The sequence below is a fragment of the Tachysurus vachellii genome, chromosome 21 (assembly GCF_030014155.1).
Source record: "Tachysurus vachellii isolate PV-2020 chromosome 21, HZAU_Pvac_v1, whole genome shotgun sequence".
NCBI classification, from domain to species: Eukaryota; Metazoa; Chordata; class Actinopteri; order Siluriformes; family Bagridae; genus Tachysurus; species Tachysurus vachellii.
The window spans coordinates 10,442,806-10,470,291 of NC_083480.1; the positions used below are offsets into that span (position 1 = coordinate 10,442,806).

General features: G+C 38.3%; 2 protein-coding genes across 2 annotated transcripts in view; both read left to right on the forward strand.

Moving 5' to 3' along the window:
* The first annotated feature begins 1,007 nt into the window (after positions 1-1,007).
* rp9 (RP9 pre-mRNA splicing factor) lies at positions 1,008-8,704 on the forward strand. Its single transcript, XM_060857210.1, has 6 exons — positions 1,008-1,306; positions 2,344-2,374; positions 2,543-2,672; positions 3,415-3,506; positions 3,819-3,880; positions 7,752-8,704. Exons 1-6 carry the CDS (start codon positions 1,158-1,160, stop codon positions 7,945-7,947), a joined length of 660 nt encoding a protein of 219 aa, XP_060713193.1. The 5' UTR covers positions 1,008-1,157; the 3' UTR covers positions 7,948-8,704.
* A 3,204-nt stretch (positions 8,705-11,908) lies between these two features.
* elmo1 (engulfment and cell motility 1 (ced-12 homolog, C. elegans)) overlaps positions 11,909-27,486 on the forward strand; it is a 77,895-nt gene continuing 62,317 nt past the window's right edge. The window contains exon 1 of the mRNA XM_060896900.1: positions 11,909-12,058. The gene's annotated coding sequence lies outside the window, so the exon portion shown is untranslated. The remainder of the gene's footprint in view (positions 12,059-27,486) is intronic.

The following is a 27,486-nucleotide window of genomic DNA, read 5'->3' on the forward strand; positions in this document are numbered from 1 at the left end:
AGATAGATAGATATATAGATAGATAGATAGATAGATAGATAGATAGATAGATAGATAGATAGATATGTAAAATCTACGTTAAATAACTGTTTTATTTATTCTATTATATCCTGGTAATGCTATATTTTATTCATGGGGAAAATATCCTAGTAACATAAACCTATTCTTTTCATTCATTCATTCATTCATCTTCTACCGCTTATCCGAACTACCTCGGGTCACGGGGAGCCTGTGCCTATCTCAGGCGTCATTGGGCATCAAGGCAGGATACACCCTGGACGGAGTGCCAACCCATCACAGGGCACACACACACACACTCTCTCACACGCACTTGGGACAATTTTCCAGAGATGCCAATCAACCTACCATGCATGTCTTTGGACCGGGGGAGGAAACCGGAGTACCCGGAGGAAACCCCCGAGGCACGGGGAGAACATGCAAACTCCACACACACAAGGTGGAGGCGGGAATCGAACCCCCAACCCTGGAGGTGTGAGGCGAACGTGCTAAACACTAAGCCACCGTGCCCCCCTATTCTTTTCCATTTTGATATTTTATACTGTTGGTGGGGTGTGTGGGTGGGTGGTGGTGGTGGTGATGGGGGGGGGGGGGGTTGGTTCCATTCTAATAAATTTATATTATTTCTCTTCCAATACAATTATACTTTATATTATAATTCTCATTCTATATTATTTTATCCAAATAAAATTCTATTGTACACTATTGTGTACTAAAAATACATAGTCAATTAACTCTCTCTCTCTCTCTCGCTCTCTATATATATATATATATATATAGAGAGAGAGAGAGAGAGAGAGAGAGAGAGAGAGAGAGAGAGAGAGAGAGAGAATTGACTATGTATTTTTAGTACACAATAGTGTACAATAGAATTTTATTTGGATAAAATAATATAGAATGAGAATTATAATATAAAGTATAATTGTATATATAGACTGCACAGTCTTATTGTACTCTTATTGTGCTTGGACTTTTATTGTGACAAACAGGTCACCCGGAAGTCGATGAGCAGCCGTTCCGTTACAGTTGCCCTGCTTCTGCTAACATAATGTGACTCTTATGAAGTATTTTGTAACGAGTCGTATATTTAAAGCATTTTTGTAGTGCTACACCGTGTGTAGTGCACAAATATAATCGTCATGTCAGATAGAAAGCGACGGAAAGAAGAGCGAGAAGAAAGACGAAGCACAAAGAGGCTGAAAAACTCAGAAGACGATGAAGAGAAATACAACAAACACTCTGCAAAACTCAGTGAAGACGTGCAGAAACTTAAACATGTGGAGATTTTGTAAGTCCAGTGCACTTACATACTGTATAAAGGTGATAGATAGATAGATAGATAGATAGATAGATAGAGGGACGGATAGATAGATAGATGATAGATAGATAGATAGATAGATAGATAGATAGATAGATAGATAGAGGGGCGGATAGATAGAGGGATAGATAGATAGATAGATAGATAGATAGATAGATAGATAGATAGATAGAGGGACGGATAGATAGATAGATGATAGATAGATAGATAGATAGAGGGGCGGATAGATAGAGGGATAGATAGATAGATAGATAGATAGATAGATAGATAGATAGATAGATAGAGGGGCGGATAGATAGAGGGATAGATAGATAGATAGATAGATAGATAGATAGATAGATAGATAGAGGGGCGGATAGATAGAGGGATAGATAGATAGATAGATAGATAGATAGATAGATAGAGGGACAGACAGACAGACAGATAGATAGATAGATAGATAGATAGATAGATAGATAGAGGGGCGGATAGATAGAGGGATAGATAGATAGATAGATAGATAGATAGATAGATAGATAGATAGAGGGACGGATAGATAGATAGATGATAGATAGATAGATAGATAGATAGAGGGGCGGATAGATAGATAGATAGATAGAGGGACAGACAGACAGATAGATAGATAGATAGATAGATAGATAGATAGATAGATAGATAGAGGGATGGGTAAATAAATAGACAGACAGATAGATAGTTAGATAGATAGATAGACAGAGGGACAGATAGATAGATAGATAGATAGATAGATAGATAGATAGATAGATAGATAGAGGGACAGACAGACAGATATATAGACAGATAGATAGATAGACAGAGGGACAGACAGACAGATAGATAGATAGATAGATAGATAGATAGATTACATACATCTGCAAAACATTAATATAATCTGTTTTAAGTTAGTGTGCAGGTTTAAACAGCCATATTGTTTATTACCTGAAAAACTTTGTTTATGTATTTGTTTTTAAGCAAAGTAATGTAAAGGTCTCGTATTTCTTACTTTCCAGCTATGAGAAACCTCCCCCAGGACTTATAAAGGTTTGCAGAAATTAAAATTAATTTTATTTTTATAATTTTTTTTTTAATAATTATTGTACACTTAACATCATTAATTGCATTAATGATGTTAAGTGTACAATAATATGTGTTTAAGGTAACATGACTGTAAATAATTTGGGAAGTGAAGGTTTTGTATCTTCTATTTAGGAGGAAGAAGTGAAACCAGAGGACTGTATTCCTGATGCCCCTGGGAATGAGAACGCTAGGGACTTTCTGGCTCATGCACCCACTAGAGGCTTGTGGATGCCACTGGGCAGGGAGGTGAAAGTCATGCAATGTGAGTGATCTCTCCTCCTGTGTCTAATAAAGTTTGCTAATCCATATACCCAATGAACAGGAATGTGCAATTTGGGTAACCAGGAGCGTGTTGTTAAGTAACACCCCAGAACGAGAGAGTTTAATGAGTGCAGACGCTAAATAACAAAGTCACTGTTCCAGTGGAAGTAGCGCTGTGCTGCGGTTTGTGTAGAAATGAAAAGATACATGTGGCAGGTTTTCATTTCTGAAGGATTTAAATGTCAAAGATGTTTCTGAGATCCATGTTTCATGATAAATAGGTTAGTGTGACAGTTAAATATTTCAACAAAAATATTTAGGATTATGAATATCTAAAACTGCATTATAATTTCTAGATTTAACACTAAAAAACATTGCTAACAAAAATTGCTAAATCCTTTTTTGCTAAAAATTTTTTAGAATTAATAACTTTTTTTTAATAATAATTAAAGGATGTCACAATATCTCAGTAAATTATTCTGAAGGAATTGACACAGCCATAACTGAGATTAATACTAATTAGGACTTTTTTGTCCTTTTCTGACCCCTTCAGGCCAGTTAATGTCACTTTTGTCTTGTAGCTTTGTCCAGGTTTTTTCATTCCTATAACATTAAGGATGTCATAGATGTCTGAATTGCTCTCTTAATTATCATATAACATATACTCATATTGTGAACCAGACAGAAGCATGCATTAGAGATTCACCCAGAATCCAGCTAGAGGTGTCCTGTGTATATTTCAGGCTGGAGATGCAAGCGTTACGGCCACAGGACCGGGGACAAAGAATGTCCCTTCTTCATCAAAGGCAATCAGAAGCTGGAGCAGTTCAGAGTGGTGAGTTTATCAGAGGCATGACTTATCACTAGACGGTCTTCTAATTACATATCATACCAATCAGCAGCTAATGCTGAAGGATGTGTTTAGGAGCAGAGGTCTGAGTTAATGTTAATGATGCTATTGCAAGAAAACACGATCTCTGATAGGTCCACATTTGAGCTCGCTAATTCTTTTAACCTGGTTTGACTTATATATTTGAAAAAAAATCTTGGCAGATTATTTCGATAAAATAACTTTGAAACACAACCCAGTTGTTTTATATAGCACATATTATATAACTGTACAAATAAATCGATCATTTGCTTGCAGGCACACGAAGACCCGATGTATGACATCATAAGGGAAAACAAGCGCAACGAGAAGGAGACGAGGTACATTTTCCTGCACTGGCCACAAATTTGAGTACTTGAGAGCTATTGAGTACTTAAGCTATGTGTCTTCATCTAGACCTACAGTTGTAATGTGACACTCAGATGCATCACATAACAGAGATTTTATTCTCCTGAAGGTATTTCAACCTGTAATAATGTTTATGAGGAAGAAATGAAATTAGATGCCAGTTAATATAATATTAAATTATTTATCAGAAAAAGGAATCATTCCTGAGCAATAGATTTTAATGATACTGACCACATTGCTCATCAGGAAATGTGCAAAATGAGGAAAGACACGAACCCCATTTTTTCTGAATTGCGGTTAAATGAATCACAGAGTGAGACGGATAAATGTGGAGGCTAAATTTGATTGAGGTCTGTGCTTTGACTGCCTAGCATTGTTGTCCTGCCGGAAGCTGGATTTCCGCTCCAGTCTTATATCTTTTTCAGACTGGAGCAGATTTTCTTCTGTGTTTGACCTACATTGAGCCCCACCAAGCTTGACATCAACCCCTGGCTCGTGTCCCAGTCCTTGGTGAGAAAAAGCAGCTCAATGCTCCCACCACCATGCTTCACTGTGGGGATGTTGTTCACACGGTGATGAGCAGTTTGGGGTTTTTGCCAAATGTACAGCCATGTGAAAAGTTCCTTCCCCCCCCAAGACATTATTTGACTGTTTATTTTTTCTTCTTCACACTACTTTTCCATAAAGCTTTGTGGCGTATATGTCCTATGGTTGTTTTTTGAAGAACTTCTCTAACAAACTCTGTGTCTCTCTGGGAGCAGGTTTATTTATAAATACAATCCCATGGTACTTTAATTTCAGAGGAAACTAGGTTGTCACTGACTGAGAGAAAAAAACAGAGCTGATTAAAGCAGCACTACATGCAAATGAGTCCTACATGTCCTTATTTCATGTCTTTTCGGTTTCAACACATAAAACAGTGCAAACGGCTCACTGGCTGCTTGTTAGTCTTTTGTGTTTTGTCAGTCTGGAGTGACTAGTGGCATCATTGACATTTAACTTTAGAAGGTCACGCAATGTAATTACGATTGTGATACGTTTTTTACCACCGCGTCCAGAGAATAAATCATGCGGTGTAACGCCCAGCTTAAGCGTGACAGAAGTATAAAAGGGATTCGGTGAGTTGTGTACACTTAAATGTCCCTAAGTGGGAAATGTGTCTTTGTCTCTGTAACTAGTGACCAGTAAACAATGTAACCATACAAACATTAAATTACACATGAAATCATGCACACAATCCAGACACACACAAGAAAAACACAGAGAGAGAGAGAGAGAGATAGAGAGAGAGAGAATAATTACAGTTATCTCTGTCCCTGTCACTCAATCCTGATTTCCTAACAGTACATCACACAAATCTCTTACATATCACATACATCACATGCCACAGATAAATGATTGACAGGTCCTGTTTGTCTCATTACACAGTGCCATAACTTCTTAAATCCAACTCATAAAAAACTCATAAAACCCTCATTTATTTCTTGCAAATCTGGCTGAGGTTGGCCCAAATTAATCTTTTAAACCATTTAGCTGACACTGAGCAAGTCTTATTTTGTAACCGATGGAAAATCCGTATTGTGTGAGAAGGATCAGCTCTTATTTTCTGACCGATGGGAAGTTCTGAAATTGTGTATGAGAATGTGAGAAGGATCACCATAAAAAAGAAAATGCATGTGTTTAGTGAGAAGCGCTCTATTAATTGGAATAGCCATCATTTATTATGGTTCATACTTTATTGTCGTACTGTGCAGAGATTAATCAGGCGTTTTTATTACAGAAACTAGCAATGGGGTAAAAAGAAGTTTCCAAGACATTTTCACAATACATGTAAGCATGAGAGAGGGAGAGAGCGAGAGAGAGAGAGCGAGAGAGAGAGAAAGTGAGAGTGAGAAAGGGAGAGAGAGGGAGGGAGGGAGAGAGAAAGCAGGAGAGAAAAATGGAGAGAGAGGGAGGGAGAAAGCAAGAGAGAGAGAGAAAGCAAGAGAGAGGGAGGGAGAAAGCGACAAAAAGAGAGAGAGAGAATGAGTAGCAATGAGACGGTTGCACTTAAAAATACTGAGAAAAACCTTTTTTACATTTTGACTGACTTTTACATTTATATCATCTACTAAGATACATTTTCGACACCGAAATGAAGAAAAAGGAGACAAACCATCCAGTTCAGAAATGTCTATCTCTCAGTGGCACTGAACAGCAACGTGGTCAGAACTTGTGTTAATATAATGGTTAAGACCCTGGGTTGTTGATAGGAGGATTAAGGTTTAAGCCCCAGCACTGCCAAGCTGCCTCTGTTGGGCCCTTGAGCAAGGCCCTTAACCCTCACTGCTCCAGGGGGCGCTGTATTAGGCCGAAATTGGGATATGCGAAGAATGTGCTGTAACGTAGATGTGACAAAATAAGTTTTTTCTTCAGTATGAAGGCCGTGACAGAACCTGGCAGAGTTTAAATGTTTCGGTTCTGCAGTGTTTCTATCAGTGTAAATATCACCATGTACATGATGACGAGTGCTTTGCGATGTCACAATATGTCCTGTTTTTGTGTTTGTTTGTATTTGTTTTATTCCTCCATCAATGGCACAAGAATGCATTTCCCAGTGTGTACAGCCCAAAAACATGACAATTCCATTTTATTTTTAATATAAATGAGCCTTATTATTCTTATCACTTATGTAATTGTTCAGCTCACTGTAATTATCATTATGTACGCAATGGTTCCTGTTTCCACGGGAGCAATTAAACAGTTCGTAAAAAGCGCAGATAAGTTGTGAACAGGAATATCGTGACTGGGTGGAAAGGTTCTTTTGATGCTTTATCATGCGACGTAGGATTGTCATTGTGTGCATATCAAATCAATCAAAAAGGATCCGGGGATAAAACAAACGATTGAGGCCTGTCCTGATGTAAACGTACATGACAGCATGTGTGTGTGTTTTCAAATAATCCTATTCACAGCTATTATGTAACTGCATAGTAATTATCATGATGTATGTGATGACATTGTTTTTTTGTTTTTTTTTACAAAGGGAGTAATTACACTCTGCTGGGGGAGAAACCAAGTGTACACCATGGTGTCAGTTAGCGTCTAAATACTGGTACATAGAACTTTCTGAAGAATAAAGAAGAATTACTTTGCTGTCTTTCAGGATTGGCAGTTGGTTGTAGTAACTTTTTTTGAGAGTTGAGATCAGAAAAAAATTATATATATATATATATATATATAATCATTCAGAATTTTTGTGGTCAGAGCAGCATGAAACTTTATTCTTTCCTCTGTCTTGTTGAAATGTTTCAGTTCAGCAAGAAAAAGGTTTGGCTCGTTTTATTGAAGGTTTGCAGCCGCGTGTCAGAAAACAAAGCATGGATTATTAAAAGCCAGAATTGAAAAACAGTTTCAGCTTGGGGACTGATGCAAGAGTCTGAGCAGCAGGAGAAAAAAAATCAATAGAGAAAAGAGACAGGGGGTCGCCGCTGTGCGGTTCCTAGGGATACAGGCGTCTAGGAGATAATGTGGAAATTCTCAGAAAAAGCCTGAGAAGAAGTGAATTGACTTTCAGTACTGGCTGGAAAAGTTATAATGCCATGCAGTGTAGGAGAGCTACTATAAACCAGGACAGATTTAGTTAGTTCACAGAAATGTTTGTGCACGACCCGGTATACCGAGCCTCAAAGTGTGATGTATGTAAGGTGGTTTTTTTTTTTGTTTGTTTTTTCTTTCATTTTTTTTCAACCCAAGCTTGAACACTATCACACGTATTCTTAGTAGAAAATCGAAATCCTTATGACTTCCTCATTTCCAATGCACTAGATGATATATTGATTCTGTGCCATTTGCTCACCACAGGATTGAGCAGCTGAGGAAGCTACTACAGGATACAACATCCGATTCTGACTCCAGCTCCCCCTCGGACTCCTCGACCTCTCGCCACGGCCGTAAGAATAAGAAGAAAAAAAAGGAAAAGAAGAAGAAAAAGAAGAAGAAGAAACAAAAGAAGAATAAGAAGCACAAGTCAAAGAGTAGTAGTGACAGCTCAGACTGAGAGGAGAGAGTCGTTATTGGTGGCTCTGCTGCGAGATGACAGGGGCAGCTGTAGAGACCTTTAAACCACTGAGTTCTGCTTTCTCTATACCCCCCACCACCATCCCCTTCAAACCGCGGACTCTGCTCTTCCTCCCACCCTGCTGGTTCTGCTTAATAATACATGCAGGTATTTTATTTCCCCCTGTCATCAGAAACGGTTTGCACACGTGAAGTCTCTATCAGTTCTGTCTCTTATTAGACCGCTGTCACGTTTGTGCCTCAGGCCTCGGATGGTCCGTGCATGGAGATGATGTAATGTCAGCTCTGAATGGGTGTGGTGTAGAACATTGCTTGCTGATGTAATGTATTTATTGCTTCTTTCTCTCTTAAGGTGTTAAGTTGAGTGTTGAGTTTTATTTGGAAATGATGCCTCCTTTTTTTTTTTTTTGAAGTAAATAATTCAGAACATTTGTGCCCAAAATGTGAGATATTTCTGTAAACACATGGATGAAGTGAAAAAGATCTTGTTAAATCCTTTATCAGTGTTTTATTTGAATTTGTTTATTCTGCCTCTAAACTAAAATAATACTATAATCACACTGTAATATATGGAGCAAATCATCACAAAATACAAGATTCAATTTAATTTTATTTGTATAGCGCTTCTTGTCATTGACATTGTCTCAAAGCAGCTTTACAGAACATAAGAAACATAATACAAACATTTTAATAAATACAAAGATTAATAAATAAAGATGTTCTGTTATAGAAAAATACTCAAATATAGTATTTACCTTTTTTTTTTTTTTTGGGCATACTCCAGTTTATCAGGAAGCTGGGGTTAAAACAGGGTCAGCCCTGATTAAGGGTCATGTTCAAGAGTCTAAACAGTGTGAGTTTAGAGGTGTCGGGGTTTAAATTCTCTTCTGAGAAGTAATCAACGATCTTAACCATTGCTCCAGGATAAAGGACTCACAGTTTCTAATGTTGTAGGATGTCCATGAAACTAATTAGTTCCTGTTATCACTTACTGGTCATTGTCTTTCTTCCTCTTAGGTTCCATCAATTTTTCGTTCCCTTTAAACAGAAATTTACCTAAGCATTACTTCTGAATATTACAAAGCACTGCCACTTGACACTCCTTCAAAAATCTCACAGAAAGCATACGCTAACCATACAGTATCAATTTAGTTTTCTGATTATGTGGAAAGCCCCTGTGAATGAATAGAATCAAAGCCTTTATTTATTTTATCACGTAATTCTTTCTTCGCATATCCCAATTTTGAAGGTTAGGATCAGTGCACAGAACAGCCATGATACATTGCCCCTGGAGCTCAAGGGCCTAACAAAGGCAGTACTGCGGCTCGAACCCCGATTCTCCGTTCAACACCCCAGAGCCTTGAGCCACCACTGCTTTTGTGTTGTTATTACAGAAACATTACAGAGGCATTAGTATGTGCATTTAAACCTGTGACTTGCCTTGAACCTTTCAGAGGTGCTGATTAAATAGAAAATAAATCAACACATTTTAAACAATCAGAATCAAAAACTCAACAGTGATGTTGCTGTAACAGTAGTTAAGCAGCACTGATATTTGACCGTCAACATGACTGTATGACATGATGTATTCAAAACGCATACACTTTTACCAGAATTGTTATTGTGTCGCATTTTGTGTTATCCATGCAGAAGCAAAGACATTTTAAGCTACATTGACTATACTGTTAACACAAAGCCCTCTGAAAAAGCATCTGAAAGGATGCTTATACAGATGTTGTTTGTGGTGATAGCACATACAACACCGATCCAGTGCATTGATTTCTGGTTGATAAATGGTACAGTATGTAACGTCTTCAAGGGAGAAGAAAAAGAAAATGTTACATCCTTAATCATAAGACTAAGAAAACATGAATTTTTCAGGCGATGTGAGTTTTGTAGTGCATTTTACGCAATATTTCAAATGAATACGTGACTTTAGTAAGAACTATTTTAATATGCGTGACCTGGACAACAAAAAAAAAAAGCAGCAGTCACTAAATTTGATGAGATTCCTATTAACTGTAGCCTTGGGACAGATTTTATTTGCATTTCGAATAATTTGTGAAATCGCTGACCTCAGGAAAGTGTGTGTGTGTGTGTGTTACGGGCCTGTGTGTGTCCGTGTGTGTGTTACGGGCCTGTGTGTGTGTGCTACGGGCCTCCCTTGACACCCCTCTTTTCCATGGTAACTCTATCTGACTATGTGGCCTAAGGCATTAGATAAAAAGCAGCATTAGGACTGTGTCAGCGTGTGTGTGCAGCTTTTATCTCAGTAGAGACATCAGTATCACAGAACAACCTTCATAATGTTCCTTAGCCACAGCACAACCGCATTCTCTTCACTAAATCATCATCTGGATTTGAAACAGATTTTAACTTTTTTTTCTTTTTAAATCCCAGCAGCACAAATAAAGCTGCGTATATAAAAGAGTCTACTGCTTAAACCATGTGTGTTGCCACCCGTGTAACCAAAAAAGTGTCTGAGCAAGCAGAAAATCTGCAAATATAGGCACATCTATTTAGAAAGTAACAGCATAGAGCTCATTTCAGAGCAAAATGTGTTTTCCACTGATACAAAACTGGAAGGAAGAAATTATGATTTACATTTTTAGGGTAAATGTTTCCAAATGTGTATGGCCAATGCACCATTACCTTTAATTTCAGGATGTTTACAATATTACATTTTCTGTAATAGGATTTAAAAAAAAAAAGACATATCATGACTGGGAAATCAGGCCATTTAGAGTCTGGTTCAAATGTTCTGCTAGATGTCAAGTATATTAAATTAACAAAAGCAATTCTTTAATGAAATTTAAGGCACTGGGATTGAATTGTGAAATTTGCCCATTCAAATCCAGATTTAAAATAGGGATCTTCCAGATGTTTGGCTGTTTAAAAATGTTTGCTTTTCCAGAATTCTTGGAAGCATTATAAATTATACAAGTTTTAATTTGAGTTATCGGAAGCTCTGCCACCTCACAGCTCCAGTATTCCTGTTTTAAACTTGAGCTTAGGTTACTGTGTATGTGGAGTTGACTACAGTAAGTGTATGTAGGTGGTGCTCACTGATGTACTGGCCTCCTATTATTGGTATATTATTACCTTGTGCCCAATGTTCCTGGGATCTACCTTGAAAGTGGCAGGATAAAGCGGCTATAGAGGATGAATGAATGAAAAATTAAATTGAAATCAACTTAAGATTTACAATTATAAAATGACTTTAAATGCAGATTTACAACTTTCAGATCCAAATCGGTCACACACACACACACACACATTCCAAATATGAAACCTTCCATGTAAAAATGAATCATTTTTAGATTTTTTTTTTTACACCCTACAGATTATTTTAAATAAAATAAAAAATTTAAATTTAAAACAGATTATTGAGTTTGTAAACAATACAAATAACAATACATACAGATGAAAAAGAAATTAAGTGCAAATTAAATTTACAAACATTTAAGATTTACACAATAACATACAATTGCAAAAATAATAATTAATATTCAGCTTTAGAAAATTTACATATGCATTTATATGCAAATACTATTTGTTTTGCTTGATGGATGTTAAACAATTTCTGCAACATTATTTATTCATGTGTTTTTGTTTTATTATAATGACAGATATTTTAGTATGGCTACATTTCATAAATTTGTCTTGTATTTAAAAAGAAAATAGGAAAAATAAAATGATGCTGAATTTATGTCTAGATGCGTAACACTGTAACGTTTATCGTTCAGGATGAATGAAAGAAGTGGATTACGTCCAAAGCCGCATACTACCGTACTTCACAGTGTGCTACTCCATAGGCAGCTTATGGTTCTTGCATACTTTTCTATATAGTGCTGTAGTAGGGAGCGGCTTGTTGGCCCCGCCCTACTCTTTTTGCTGTGCTTTGATTGGTCAATGGGGCACGCGGCGATAAACCAATCAGCACGCGGAGGAGGAAGGAGGAAGTGAAAGCATCAGCGCTATCTATGTGGAGGAGAGACAGAGAGAAAGACAGGGAGAGCGCACAGACACTACAGCAACAAAACTCTCCGCAGCAGTCCTCCGGCGGAGCAGGGCTCTACTCACCGCTTCTGGTGAGTCACATTCGCGTTAACACACGGGGTTTGGATATAAACAGCAGGACCGGAGCTCGTGCGTGTTTTAGTTAAGCGCTTGGAGTCAAGCGCGCGCTCAGTGAATCTCCTTCTCGTGACCCGCGGCTCGCGCTGTCGCTCGTGTCGTTGAGGAGTCGCACCGGTGCATGAATCAGTTAACGACTCGACACTAAACTTGAGCTTAGTTTTTAGTTCATTTAGAAAATATCACTCGCATTTCACATGCTGTTTTTGTGAGAATGTGATTTTTGTTTATATTGTGATCGGAGGCTGAAACAGTAAGGACTAAATGACAGAGTTTAGAGTAAGGAATTGTTTATTTAAGTTGTATTTGTGCTGAATCGATTCTATTGAATCATGTTTTTTTTAGGTTAGTGCTAATAAATGATGTGTTCAACATTTTATTTAAATTTGAATCGGCTCGTAGAAATTAATCTTAATCCAGCTTTGACAAAGTTTAATGAGCGAATCAATGATTTGATCCAAATTGTAGTTTAATTTGAGTCGTGCTGCATGAATTAATGTTAATTTGTCTTAAAGTTGAGTTAATCAGTGATTTATTCATCAAAGTTTTATTTCAAGTGGTTTTGTTAACTGTGTAACTTTAAACCAGGTTTAAAAGATCAGTAATCCTTAAATCCTTCATCTGGGATTACATCTGATTGTCTGTTATGAATAATTTTCATCTTTTGAGCAAAAAAACAAATATAAAAACTTTCCAATGAGAAACATTTAACATATCCTATCATTGGTTGCACACAACATGTAATGGGTCAAACTGGACACGCTTGGTTGCATATACTTGTGTTTATTATGTATAAATTATTAGATAAATAAATTTAATGTAAGGTCATGTAAAATGTACTTGTGTTGAATTGGACAACTCAAAATGATTCCATAGGCTCAAACTACTAGTGTGATTATGATAAATGTGTTTGATTTAATGCTTTTCAGAAATGAGGAAATTCTACAAGCTAAAGTTTGCATTGAACGAGATTTACATTTACAGCATTTGGCAGACACCGTCTATCATTGGATACATTAATGCTGGTTCACTAGGTTACATACTGAAGCATTGTTCATGTTTTTTATTTATTTATTTATTTTAAGAAGGAAGTGCTAGTTGAACTGTTTCATGAATAAGTAGGTCTTCAACCGTAGTTTGAAAATAGCCAGTGACTCAGCTGTCCGGACCCCAAGGGGAAGTTCATTCCACCACCTCGGTGCCAGAACAGAAAAGAGTCTTGTTTTTATACTTGCCTTTTACCCTGAGAGATGGTGGAAACAGTCGAGCAGTGCTGGTAGCTCTGAGGGTGCGGGGTGCAGTGCGAGGAGTGATGAGGGCTTTGAGGTAAGAGGGAGCTGGTCCGTTTTTGGCTTTGTAAGCAAGCATCAGTGTTTTGAATCTGATGCGTGCAGCTACCGGAAGCCAGTGGAGGGATCTAGATTAGATCTTGATCTAGATTTAGATCATCCAGCCTCTAGAAAGTTCATGAGGCAAAAATATTACAATAGTTTTCTAATACATAATATACATATATAATGTCAGGTTAAAGCTGTCATCACTAGTTCCAAACCATCTAAAATGGTAATCGTAATACTTCAGAAGAGTTTTTTTTTGTTTTTGTTTTGCAATAATGGAATCTTTAACTGTACGGCATAACAGTAGAATTCTTAAATCCGATTGGGCAGAAAGCATTAATGAATTGTCTGTAATAGCAGGTCTGAGAGTTGTTTCAGCTGGAAAACAAATCACAGTTGTTACCATATCATTTCTAAAGTAACTCATTCACAGGGACCTGTATGGTTGATGATCCATACAATCTACACATAAGAATAAACAGTATCATCTGTATGAAAAGTATGGTTTGTTGTGCCATCCAGCCACATTACATCACCCCATCTTTGATTGTTGTCCTACCACAGGTCCACGAAAAAACCCAAATGTTTTAGTGGATCATTTAGCATTTTTCAGCTATCAAAAATGCTACATTCTTGTCATGCTTTATTTTTAAGGGGTTTGTCAGAAGACTGTCTTTTCACAGTGACAGCAGATTCCAGTCATCCTGAATTAGTTGAGTCACTTGTGTGGCTGACAGTCATTTAGACACCAACGCCTTTACTTTACTAGCTCTTCTGATTTTCTGTTGACTATCAGAGAGAGAGAGAGAGATCATGCTCTAGTGTGTATCCACCAACCCAGAAACACACACCGTACACTTTTGGCTGCTAATTAAACCAGTGCAAAGTCATGCATAGTCATTAGGTTAATAACAGTTGATGCTGACATTTACATGTGGTTAGTATGTAAGGCCTAACTGCTTATTTGAAGCCCATATCTGTTATTATGAAAGCAGTTGGGTGCAGCGCAGTGTGTGCTAAGAGCTAGGTTGGGCACCATTCACTCTGTTTGTATAGTCGCTCAATGTTTTCAATAAGCTCTGAGAGAGTCTTTGACATCCTGGCTTGGGAAAAGCAGTTACCGAAGATGAATGAATTAATGAAATATAGTGGTATGAACGTGTGACAGGATGAGTATTGCAGAGTATCATGCACTTGATTCTTGGTGCATTCCTGGTTGTGGCTATCTTATGTGGTTTTCACACTGGGCATGTTTGTTGCAGTTCGAATCTGAGTGTAATTGTTTTCTGGACTGCATTTTATACTCTGGGCATTGGAAATGAATGATCATGAACTAAAACACATGCACAGTTTACTTCAGGAATACAACGCGGCACAGTTCTACTGCAACCGAACTCATCCCACCTTATAGAGAGCGTCTCGGGTTTGGCACCTCGGTGGCACCTCGGCACCACTTCGGTCCATGTGACCTGCAAACCGTGCTCTTTTTCAGACTGCCAGTATGGCAACCCGTTTATGCCCCTTGATCACTTGCATCCCATTCTGACCTTGTTAGATTTGCTCTCTTTAACACTGATGACATTTTAACTTTTTAAGATTGCAGATTAAAACCAGAGCCACACAATTGAATTTACCCCACATGGCTGGAAATTCTCTCACACATTTCCTTTCCTCACTCTCTCTCTTTTTTTTTTTTCCCCACTTTCATTTTACAGCAGTGATCATCTGATCATCTCTTCCTAGCACCCTACCCCCATCTATATCATCCCAACTCACTTCAACAGAGTTGTTACTTTGCAAATTGTTCCCCTGCTGATAGATTCCTCATTGTCATTGTCTGTAGTTAATTCTTTTTGCACAGAACTTGAAGTGTTTTGCCCACCACGCTTTCAGGGACCAGCAGGTATTCTCAGACAGCAGGTACATCATCATTCCTCCTCCTCGTCCTCTGACTATGTCCGTAGTTTCACAGGCACCGATTAATTTGCTGTTTCAGTTGAGATGAGAGTTGCCTTGCATGTAATTACCACCTCTAGATTAATTACAGAAGAAGACAGGTGCAAATGGAGGTGTCAGTGTCACGGTGTTGCAAATGATGTACAAAAGAGGAGGAGCTTTGCTTAAGCACATTTAGTTCTAGCTTTCATTCTGCTCATCAGTGAATGACAAATAAACTGAACTTCTTAGTCAGGGGAGTGAAAAACCTTTGCTCTCAAAAAAGCATTTGCATATCTAGTAAAGCTCCAGGACACCAGGAATAAATCCTTAATTGCTTTCCAAACAAACAATGGTGGTTTTGTAGGTCATTTTGTTTGCCTACAAAAAAAAAAAAAAACATTTCCATTTTAAAAACCTGAGACTATACATTAAGCAAAAGCAACAAAAGAAAGTTTGCCATGAGTTGATTTGAAAAAAAAACCTGATTTGAAAACAATTTCTAACTTAGAGCTGTTTAAATGCCCTTTAGAAGATTGCGGGTGAGTGATATGGCAGAAAAGATCCCATCACAATCCTTGAAACCCTCTTCATAATCCACAATGTCCGGTATTGACATGTTTGTGTATGGTGCTGACATTAAGTGCCATCAAGAGCCATAATAGATTCAGAGAGCGTTGTTCAGTCTTCATTTTCTTTCAGTTTAGTCGTTACATTTGAATAACGCAACTGGTGTAAAATTGCTTTTAACATCCAGTCAGTTACTTCTGATTTAGCGTGAGTAACAGCAAGATCGTAACGACAACAGTGACTATGATGATGATATTGATATCATAGCATCATATTGCCAAACTCTACAGAGGATACAATGCAGGCAGATATGAAGGTTACATTTGGGTGAAAAAGTTCATCTTCAGTAAGCATGTTAATTTTGTTAAGGTCTTGTGGTGAGAATATGTCCTGCATGGAACACTAGTGTGCATGCACAAACACACACACATGTTATTCACACTCTCATTCATATCCAGGGACAAGTGAGAATCAGCAGTTCACCCTCTGGCATGTTTTTGGGGAGTGGGAGAACACGAGAGAAGCACCAGGGACCCTGAAGCTGTGCAGCGACAATGCTGTAAATATTTTATATTGTACTGTTTTATTTTTTTTTTCTTAAACAGGTTTGTTTCCTGTTGTGTCCTGGGGAAATGGAAATATTTACACTTGTCTGTAGGGTTGAACATTCCTGATTCCTCTAGCTTGCGTTATTGTGTTTAGTTTTGCAGCATGTGGGCATCTCAGACAGAGATTTCAGTCATACATGCTCTTTATTTTTGTGGTGATGTCTTCTTGTGATGAAATTTACTGATCTATCTGGTGAATTTAGCCATTGCTTGAGTGAGGTTATTCCATTTATGTTTGTTCTTTCATTAAAATGTTTGATGTTTTTAACTTTGTGTTCTTTGACACTAAATTCCTTGGAACGATAAGCTTATATCTTTGATTCTCAGGAATCTCTGGCCTTGCCGCTACTGGCATCGACTGCTCAGACAGGCAGGAAACGCTGTGCAGATGTTCACTTGCTACATCTGCTTGCTTCAAGTCCATCCAGCTGTGCTTGCCTGGATTGCCTATGGGGTTCCTGTAAAAGTTTCCCTCTCAGATAGTTGGCATATGCGACGGCTCGTGGCCTAGCGTGCAGGAAATAATCAGGCCGTATCCCTGTGGTGACCTACTCTCTCTTGCCTCGTCTGTGCCACCTCTTATCATTACCCCAGTATGCGAGTATCTGTTACGCCACTAATGAACTGGCCTAACGCAGAGCTGCATAAATCCTGCTGGGATCCTGATGGCACGCCATGGATCATGTGGATTTAAAGTGCAGCACTCGTGGCTCAGGTCTCGAACTTGTTTTTCCGAGACTTTCTCTAAAGTCGAGATTTACTGGGTAGGTGCCAGGACCTAGCAGGTGCGTTAAATTTATTGTGCGAGGTGGCACTATTTCACCGGGGTTCTGTCTAAAGTGGGAGGAGTGTGACGAACAGCATGGGACCTTGCCTCGAATGAGCCTGTGCTGATATCGAGTGAATGAGCGTGTGCCAGTGAGAGAGAAAAACTCTTTTCCCTCTTGTAATGCAGGGCATGTCAAACCAAAACTTATCAAGGTGAAGAGAACATTCGGATGACTGCGGCAGTGAAGTGGAAGCGAAAGGTTTTAGCCACGTTCAAAGCACCGCACATTAATTCCTTTGAAAGTCTTGGCTTGGCCTGCTTTGACTTCTAGAAAGTTATAGCAGTCACAAATTTCTTTCTTTTTCAGCTGCATACTGATATCATACTGCTGACCTCAGCTTGTTTGCGTTAAGGGTCTGAATTTGCCTGCATTTTTTTTTTTTTTATTTTGGTTGCATTTTTTTTTTTTGCTGATGAACCACACGCTATTAGATACCTTATACAATGTTTGTTTTGGTGTGTGTCTACTTCTGCATTGCTCTCCTTGAGCAGAAAGGCATGAAAATTGTTAGCTTTTTTGTTTTCACACGAGACACCACCAAGCTTATTTTTGTGCACATCAGCGTAGTATCTGTTACAGTATGAAGAGTGCCGATTGTATTACACTGCCACTGAGTTCTTCATTCACACACTGACCTTGACTTTCCCTGCAGAACGCAGATAAAACCGAATGTTAAATGCTGAAATGCGCTGTTCCGACATGGAAGCTTCATTGACTTTTGCGGGGAAAATGACCCATTTATGACGAGATAAAAATGCACTAGAGCTGCTGCTGCCAATCTCAGTGTAGACAGCAGATCTTTTTTTAATCCCCTTGATGCCCAATCATATATCATAGCAAAGGCAGCACAGTATTAAAGCAGACAAGCTGTCTGTGTGGTTGTGTAATTTTAGTTATTTGTTTGCATGTCACAAATCATTTAAGAGTCTTTTTTAACCCATTCATGACACTTTTATTTACTCCATCTGCCTCATTTGATATTAAATGATAAGACCATGACAGCACAGCAGTAATGAAATTGTGTGTCACACACCTAAAGAACAACGTAACAAATTGTGATGTGCATAACGCCTCCCTCGGCACATACCTACAGGGGATGAATTTGTAATGTCGAAAAGTTGGGAATAGTAGCGAGCTGAGCTGCATTAGAGATGAAACGGTAGAGATTTAATTAGAGACCACGCTAAAACATTTTCAACTCGGAAATTCACAAGGCGTTTTAGTGACCTCGATCTACGCTTTCTTGTGGACGGAAGGCCGAAATACAGTGGAAATTCTGTGGATGATTTTCAGAGATAATTGGGGTGTTTTCTATCTGTTTATTTAGGTCTAAGGCTCAACAATGTTACAGTAGATAATCTCTTCCTGATACTGTAGCCTTCCTAGAACAGTTCTAACTTTATAATTGTCTGCATACTATTTAATGATTTTTCAGGAGGTTTTTTCTTGCCACTGTCGCCTCTGGCTTGCTGCAAGCAGTCTAAGCCCAAATGGTCTTTAGTAGGGTTTTTTTGAGGTATCCTCCACAGTGTGAATGGAGTGTTCACACCTTCCCAAACGAACAGCACCCAGGTTTCAGTTTAAACAGGCTAAATAAAGCTCATGCCATGCTGTTTTCACACCCAGTTCATTTGCTCAAGTCCTCGTCAGGGATTTTGTGTGACACTTGTGAATCTTTTCCATTTCGTTTCATTTGGCTTCAGACAAGAGATTTCCAAGTCAATCATAAGGTTAGTACAGCTGGTGTTCCCTGATTGGTCTGAAATTTTGGGATTTATGGGATTGTTCTCACTGGCACCAGTTTCATTCATAGGTTAAGACCAATAAAAGCACTTTCTCTGGTGTTTCTGCACAGACTTACAAAGCTGGTATCATTTTTCTCTTCTGATTTCCCATGAATGCCAAATATGCCTTATTTGCCGTTTTTTTTAAACATTTAATGTAAATATTTTGTCCTGATCTGCATATACTACAGAACTAAATATATTTTTGTTTATAATACAATCCAAATATTTTCCATGTTTAACACAATGGTGAAAGCATAGTTTTTATTACTGCAGATTGACCCATATAGACTTTAAGAGAGAAAGACATGTCTGCTGAGGGAATGTTTACCGCTGCTATACAGTAAGTGATGACAGGTACACATCATTAAATGTAACTAGAAATGTATCATTCATTAACTATGGATGACTAAAAAGTGTGAATATACCTTTTATGAAAAAAACAAATCTTTCGCAAAATGAAACAACTTGCAATATGCTGCTTTAGTATAATAATCAACATCCTGTTTTGTATTTAAGACTACACCAACTGCAGTATTGACCAAATGCATTATTAATCAGATTTTTTTGAGTGGTCATAAGGATGCGAGCATTTAATCCTGTAATGTATACCACAGTCTATAAAAAGTCCATCTGAAAAGACAGACATTAGGTTTCCAAGTGGTGCGGTGAAATAACGTTCTGACTGATGCTGATGGATGTTATGATGGAAGTTATTACCCCTGTTTAAAATGAATTACAAATAATAAAGATTCATTAGCATTAATCATCAACAATTCAGCAATAAATCACAATTCATCTGATGGAGAAGGTTGAATTTGTTAATGTGACTCAGTCTGACAGCGTTTGACTCATTAACTCGACTGGTTCAAACACATAACTGGTTGTGCTGAGAATCTGGCTGTGGCAAGTGGTCCAAGTCCTCTGAGTGACTTGTTTTTCCTCCCATCATAAATAACAAAGGTGAACATGCCAATGCAGCTGTGTTTAAAAAAAAAAAAACTGCTGTGGCATGAATCTTTCCTCATTTTGTCAGAAACTCTCCTGAGCCTCCTAACGCTGGCGCTGATGCACTGCTGTTTTCTAACAAGCGCTGTGTGAGCCTCCCTGTGCCTCTGACAGCACTGAAACCTCATGAGCAGTGTGTGTACATCTGCAGGCAGTCCTTTTCTCTCTGTGAGGCCTGAAATCACAGAGACGAATTGCTGCGCGGTTTAACAGACTGTGAATCTGTTTTTCTTTTGTACATATGCGAGCTGCTGGAATGCTCTCATGCCACTCTTCTGTTTGAGACATGCTTGACGTGGCGTACCGCTTTTGTCGGGATACATGTCAGGTGGCTTTCTGCTCCTCTGCTGTGCTTTAGTTATGCTCTGTTTGATCTGATTATCACTGTCTATGTTTCTCTCGCGCCAGACGAGGCATCTGTCTACAGTACGCTCCATCACCAGTTTACTCTCTAACTGCATTAACTGCAAAAAAAATTTAATAAAATAAAAAAAAATGAAGCAGTATTGTTTAATGATTTAAACAAACCTTAGTAAGAACACGTCTGTGTCATCATAAATACAAGTACGAAAGTTTGCTCCCTCTCAGAACAAAGACCTTTATTTTATACCAATCAGACATTTAATCTCTCATTATATTTCCTCATTATTTCAACGGACAGTATTTTAAGATAAGTTCACATTTAGCTTTTTCCTGACTGAATATGATATAATTATTGATGACAGTCCAGCTGAATGAAATGGCTGCAAATAAAATGCATCAATTTGAAGTGGGCCTGATTTTTGTTTTTACGTAATATCACATGAATATCAGCACACATTCCTAACAGATGACAGATGAAACATGTGTTGTGAACTGGATGTTCGGAATAAACACATACTTCTCTGTCCAGTCATCTAAACATTTGGATTTTTCACTAGCTATCCTCACGTCTAATCAATCCTGAGAAGGTAAATGAAATACAGCAAAGATTTTGTGAGACCATTTATCAGTATACACAATATGTACAGCATGTGATTGGCCAAAACAAAGGATCTGCTTCAAATGGCTGCTGAACTTTTAAGTCTCAACAGTTTATTCTCGTGCATTGATTGGTTCTGCTGCAGTATTTATTTATTTATTTTTTTAGTGCTTATTTCGATCCTCTAAAAATACTTTGCTGGGTCTGTATCTGTTGCACTGACCACCAGTTTGTGACCCTTGTTGTAGGCCCAACCTTGGAGTTTATTGAAATGGCTTTGGAGACATCTTCAATTAAACCTTTTAGCATTTTGTGCTTTTTAAACTATTTTTATGTTCTAGTTTCTTTTCTCTCCGTGTCCATGTGGGTTACCTCCAGATTCTCAGCTGCTTTTTGTCAGCTTGGATCAGTTCAGTCTAAAATTATCCATAGATATCACATCTTAGATCTATCTAGGAAGGAAAAAAAACATTATGTACACAACTCTGTAAGTGATTGTAGCATGATGGCAAACACATTAAAGAGGGTAATCTCATCACTTGGTGAAATGTGGAACAAATTATTTTTAAAACTGACTTTTTTTTATTATTTATTTGTTATTTACAGTTAATAGTAATTGACTTGTTTTTGGGTTTTCACTTATTTAGGGCTATCCGTGCTGCCTTGTAAATCATTACACACACACACACACACACACACATCCATCCTCTGTGTGTAGAGGAAATATCTGAGAACAGACTCAGGCAACTTCCTGTTATAGTCTGCATTGTGTTCACATTCATTTCCTGCTTTAACATGCACAATTGAATCAGTTATTTCTCTTAACTTTTATTTAAAGTGCATTTATCCTGCCTTTCAGATTTCAGAGTAACATTCACATAATATAAATCAGGTATACAAAGAATGCAAGCTTCCTTTTAAAGCTGGAGTGTTTTTTTTCGTCTTGTTTTTCCTTCCTTGCACTTGCAAAAAAATAAAAAGTGCAAGCCACAATTAAGACATGAAAGGGCAGACAATAATACAGTGGTAGGTCAACATGCCTCTGTTCCTAGCTGAAAATAGACTTACAGAAGTCACATCAAAGCTTATGTTCCAAAAGAAGGAGTTGTAAGATTTAACCACCATAAAGAAAAATAAATAGAGGGCCTCAATGAATGGGTAGGGCAGAGGACAAGGAAAAGTGTGTGTGTGTGTGTGTGTGTGTGTGTGTGTGTGTGTATGTATGTGTGTGTGTGTGGGCACATACTAACAGCAGCCTGGTCTTGTGGGTGTGGTTTAAGGGCGTTCCCACTGGTAGTTCTTGCTTTGGTGGCGATGACTCTTCTGTCTGTCCAGTCAGAGTGTTAAGCCCTGGACCTCTGGGACTCAAGGCTACGAGTGTGTATTAGAAACAGTGAGAGGGTGAAGGAGGGGTAAAGGACAGCTGGGTGGCTTTGAGTGTGTGGGGGGTGTTAAATCACAGTGTTGTCTTTGTTTCCCTCCCTGTGCCAGTCACATAGTGACTCGTTTTAAGACTGCAGCCATTGAGTGTGTGTGAGTGTGTGTGAGTGTGTGTGAGTGTGTGTGAGTGTGTGTGAGTGTGTGTGAGTGTGTGTGAGTGTGTGTGAGTGTGTGTGAGTGTGGGGGGGGGGGTCAGTCTCTGTGGGGGGGGTCAGTGTGTGTGAGTGAGTCAGTGTGTGTGTGTGTGAGAGAGTGGGGGGGTCAGTCTCTGTGTGTGTGTGGGGGGGGTCAGTCTCTGTGTGTGTGGGGGGGTCAGTCTCTGTGTGTGTGGGGGGGGTCAGTCTCTGTGTGTGTGGGGGGGTCAGTCTCTGTGTGTGTGGTGGGGTCAGTCTGTGGGGGGGGGTCAGTCTCTGTGTGTTGGGGGGGGCTCTGTGTGTGGGGGGGTCCAGTCTGTGTGTGTGTGGGGGGCAGTCTATGTGTGTGGTGGGGCAGTCTGTGTGTGGGTCAGTTTGTGTTTGTTGTGGGAGGGGGTGTCAGTTTGTGTTTGTTGTGGGGGGGGGGGGGGGGGGGGAGTTTGTGGGGGGGGTCAGTTTGTGTGTGTGGGGTCAGTCTCTCTCTGTGTGTGTGTGGGGGGGTCAGTTTGTGTGGGGGGAGTCAGTTTGTGTGGGGGGGCAGTTTGTGTGTGGGGGTAAGTCTCTGTGTGTGTGTGTGTGTGTGTGGTTCGGGGGGGCAGTCTGTATCGCGGCTGTGTTCACAGTTCATCAGGCTGAATGGTAACTTGTTAATGTTGTCTAAGGAATTTAGAGCATTCCTTTTTTAAGACGTTCTGTACCTTGCTGTCCCTGTCTGTGCTGAACCATTTTTCTTGAAGTAGGACATATAAAAATAGCAATAAATCAATCATGGAACTTTCAATCTAGGCTAGCAAAACCCGTCGGGGATTTTCTCTGATGTGCTGCTCTGATTAGCAGGAATGCTAACCTTGCCATTTAAAAAGGGTAAAACTGGATTTTTTTAAATGTTCGCGTAGCTTCATCAGACGCAATGTTGTATCATTTGACTTAACATTAAGCAGTCAGTAGAATTTGCTTTTAATTTTTTTTTTCTTATAGTAGTTTTTATTTAATTGTTTTTAGTAGAATCTAGATGTAGAACCTTTTAGAACCTTGACATGCTCACAATGGTCTAGGGGCACAATGACATTAGCTGCTATATATCACAATTGTGGGAAGAAGAGGTCATCATGGCTTTTAAAAGCATGAATATAGGAATGATTATAGATGAGAAAAGTATTTAACTCGTAGATGCATTTCAGTTCTTGCAGAAAAACATCAGATGTTTCCATAAAAATGTGATAAATTTTTATTGACACTCACTTTTTTATATTTTATGTAAGCATTATTTCATTTTTATTATAACAGCCCACTTGTTTTTCTTTGAGTTTTTATGGCTGTTCATTACACTAACAGAAGGATTGAGATATTCTCATGTATTCTGTTTTGTTTAATGGTTTTACGATGTTAGGCAGAAGTCCATATCACTTTTTTGCGTCAGTATTGTGTTGATAAAAGGTAATGGAAATGCATTAGGACTAGTGTTTTTCATGATGGATGAAAATAATATGTTTTGAAAGCACCAAGAGGTCAAGCCAGGAATAAAATCATAATGTAGGCTGTGAAATAAATAAAAAATAATCAATACGAATCAAGGTTCGAGAAAGCACAATATTGCTTCTTTTCAGATGGCCATACTGCAACCTTAAGCGTCGACCCATTATGCTACTGATCCTGTAATTTAACAGCTAAGAGAGACAATCAACACATGACTTACAAAAGACTTCTTTCTAAAAACTCATCACAATTTGAATTTGTGCAAAACTAGATCATTGTGAATAAAATGTAACGAACTTCAGTATAAGTAAGGAATATAACACTACGATGTGCAAGGTCCTGACACTGGAGTCTCTATTAAATAAATGTCCATATCTCCATATAGACACGTATGTTTTTGTTGTTGTTGTTGGTTTTTTTTTTTTTTTTTTTTTTTTTTTTTTTTGTTCTATAGCATTTAATGATAAAAATAATAACTGATATTTTTGCTTAATTAGGTGCCTGTTAGTATAGAAACAATAAATCGAACATCCAATGCCAGTGGAGTTGGTGGGGATCCCACCATCAACATCAGGTCTGGTCCTTCTTGTTAGTGATTTATAAGCCAGAAATAATGACCATAGAAATTTGACCTTGCTATGATCTTGACCTGTTCAAAATTGGATCAATTCCATAATGTAATCAGTTCTAATAGTAATAAGAATATGTTGTGTTTAGTGATTATTTCTATGTAATTCCTACAAATCCTCAAGCCATCATTCTTGAGATGTCGCTCTAATCTCAGACAATCAGGCGACATCTTCTGATCAGTCAGATTCGAATTGTATCAAACATTATATATTTTTTTTTAATCGAAATAAAAATCATAAATAGAGGTGTCATTTATGACCTAATTCATTTTGACTTAATTGCAAAGGTAATTTTGTGATTTTGTCTCAATTTCATTAGCCGACAATTTGAATAACTGCATTTGAGAGCATATAGGAAGCACATGGCATGTGTCAGGCATATGGTCCAATCTTTATTATTGTAGTTCACTTTACAGAAAGGTGAGACGTGACCTTAATTTACAAGCTGTCTGAGAATCTTCCCTTGTACACAGAGTGTAGCGCTAGACACGTTAACAGATCCTTCAGCAAAGAGGCACAGTGTTGTAGTGTGAAAGTGGTCAGGCCTGGGAACCCGCTAGCTAAGTGACAGCCTTCATTAATCTTTAAACTGTGTGATTTATTACGAGCGGTATGTTGGTCCACATAACAGTGGTGTGTTTGTTTTCTAGATTCTCCCTGAATAGCTCGGTCTGTCTGTAAGACTGACCGCAGCTGGAACTGTGACGAGGCTGAACAGAGCCGAGCACTAGCCTCACCTCACGTAGGAATACGCAGAACGGTAGTTTTGCAAACATTTTGGCATGCTGCATTACACAAATATGAATTTGTCTCTGCTTAGCGGAATAGAGGAAAAGAGTTCAGCTGTAGGGTGAATATGCTAAACGGAACATAACGCCTTGTAGTTATGGCAGTGTTTTTGTTTGCTTGTTCCTTTTCTGCAATGGGGAAGGATTATCCTTGTGGTTTTATCAGTAATGAGGGAGGAAGAGTGTTTAGCTCCGGCACTGTGTTTATGTAATTCTGTTGCTCTTTGCTGGCTCCAGCATGCAGGCGTTTCCCCAGAACCCTGTACATGCACCACTAATTTTTATGAATGAAGGTCAAAATTGAGCTACACTGACTATTAAACTTTAAATTATACATTTATTCAGTTCATTATGGCATTTTTGTTTAAAAGGTTTAAAAGTTATTCACATAAAAGTCATCACTGGGAAATGCATTACAATGACTCAAGCACTAAACGTCGGTTTCTTGGATTTTTGATGTGGAGGATGTTTTCTCTATGACATGCAAGTGAATTTAATGTCAAAGTTGGCAAACAAAAAGTGAAGCCAGCTCTCAGCAACACTTTTAATCATCGAAGCCCTGTATTTTCCAAGTTATGTTAAACAGAAAGCTTTGAGTTAATTTGCAGCTTGGGAGGGCTGATCATGAAGTGAAGCAGTAGCTCAGCACCAGCTTGCCTTCAGCTTAAGTATAGGGTACAAGCCAGAAAGTGCTTGGTCCCCTTAATTGCTGCTTGCAACTCTATTTTAACATGGTTTATGGTTGTCTCTTATAGCCAAACATCAGCCAGGATATATGCTGTGACCAGGAAGTATCCAGGCTCTGTTTAGGTGCCGATAGTAAAGATCAGATCAGTATGGCGAGCCGCCGAAGAAATAAACATTTATATGTAGATGTTTTATGCATAGTCGATGAGAGTAATAAAGGGTAAATATACTATAAGACAGGACTGCTGTTGGTCCACTGCAGGGTTATTAAACTAAAATATGTCTTCCATTTATATAAAATGTCTTTTTAAAGATGTCTGGGTAAGTGGCTACCATGACTGAATGTTTTCAACAGTTATCTTTTAATGCATAACCATTAAGCCATAAGTGATCATTTCCATGCTATAAATGAGATGCATCAATTCACAGTAGTTATTTTTGTTTTATGAAAGGCACATAACACTACTCAGTTAGTGCCCTGAACTCTTAACGGATAAGACAACGGATTTCAACTTCTTTTGTCTTTTTAAATATTCCTTTTTCTTCCCTATATATTTTTCTTGTCTTTTTCTTCTCTGTACAATCTCTGTCAACACGTTACCAACCAGAAAAGAGAAAAAATGTATATACGTTTTTCTGAGAATTTTTTTCTGCACCAGAAACTGTGCTGGTTTAAAGTTAGCAAACTGAAGTAACTGAACCGTTTTATTCTTCCATTTGGTGTTTGACTCTGCTAGTGTATGTTACAATGTAATACCGCAGTGAATATGGTTAATACCTGATCAGCAATATTCAACTGTCTTAAAAACTATTAAGCCTTAAAATCATTTTCATTACAGCAGGAAAAAGCTCAGAATATATGAGCACTTATGACTATGTAAGTTATTTACCTGCATTGAATGTTCTCTAAAGTCTCGATGTCTGTTCTTCTGGATATGACCTTGTAAAACTATGGGTGCAATTTCTGTAATTAATGTTATTCTTTGTTTCAGACTGACCATTTGCTTTGCAATTTCCGATGGCACACAGCGTTTTTGTGGAATTGAATCTTTGTTGAATTTTCTTTATTACATTTTGACAATCACTGCTTTAAAGTACTGTTTGACTAATGAGCTTGGGCATGCCCTATTTTTACCTTTAGGGAAATGTGTTGTTCCACTTCCTTTATTCTCTGTGTCTTTTCACAAACAAAGCC

Bases quoted from the DNA above. Each gene is read 5' to 3' on its own strand.
- rp9 (XM_060857210.1), top strand. From the start codon at position 1,158: ATGTCAGATAGAAAGCGACGGAAAGAAGAGCGAGAAGAAAGACGAAGC. The intron at 1,307-2,343 runs GTAAGTCCAGTG...CTTACTTTCCAG, and splicing joins CTTAAACATGTGGAGATTTT to CTATGAGAAACCTCCCCCAG. The intron at 2,673-3,414 runs GTGAGTGATCTC...TGTATATTTCAG, and splicing joins GGAGGTGAAAGTCATGCAAT to GCTGGAGATGCAAGCGTTAC.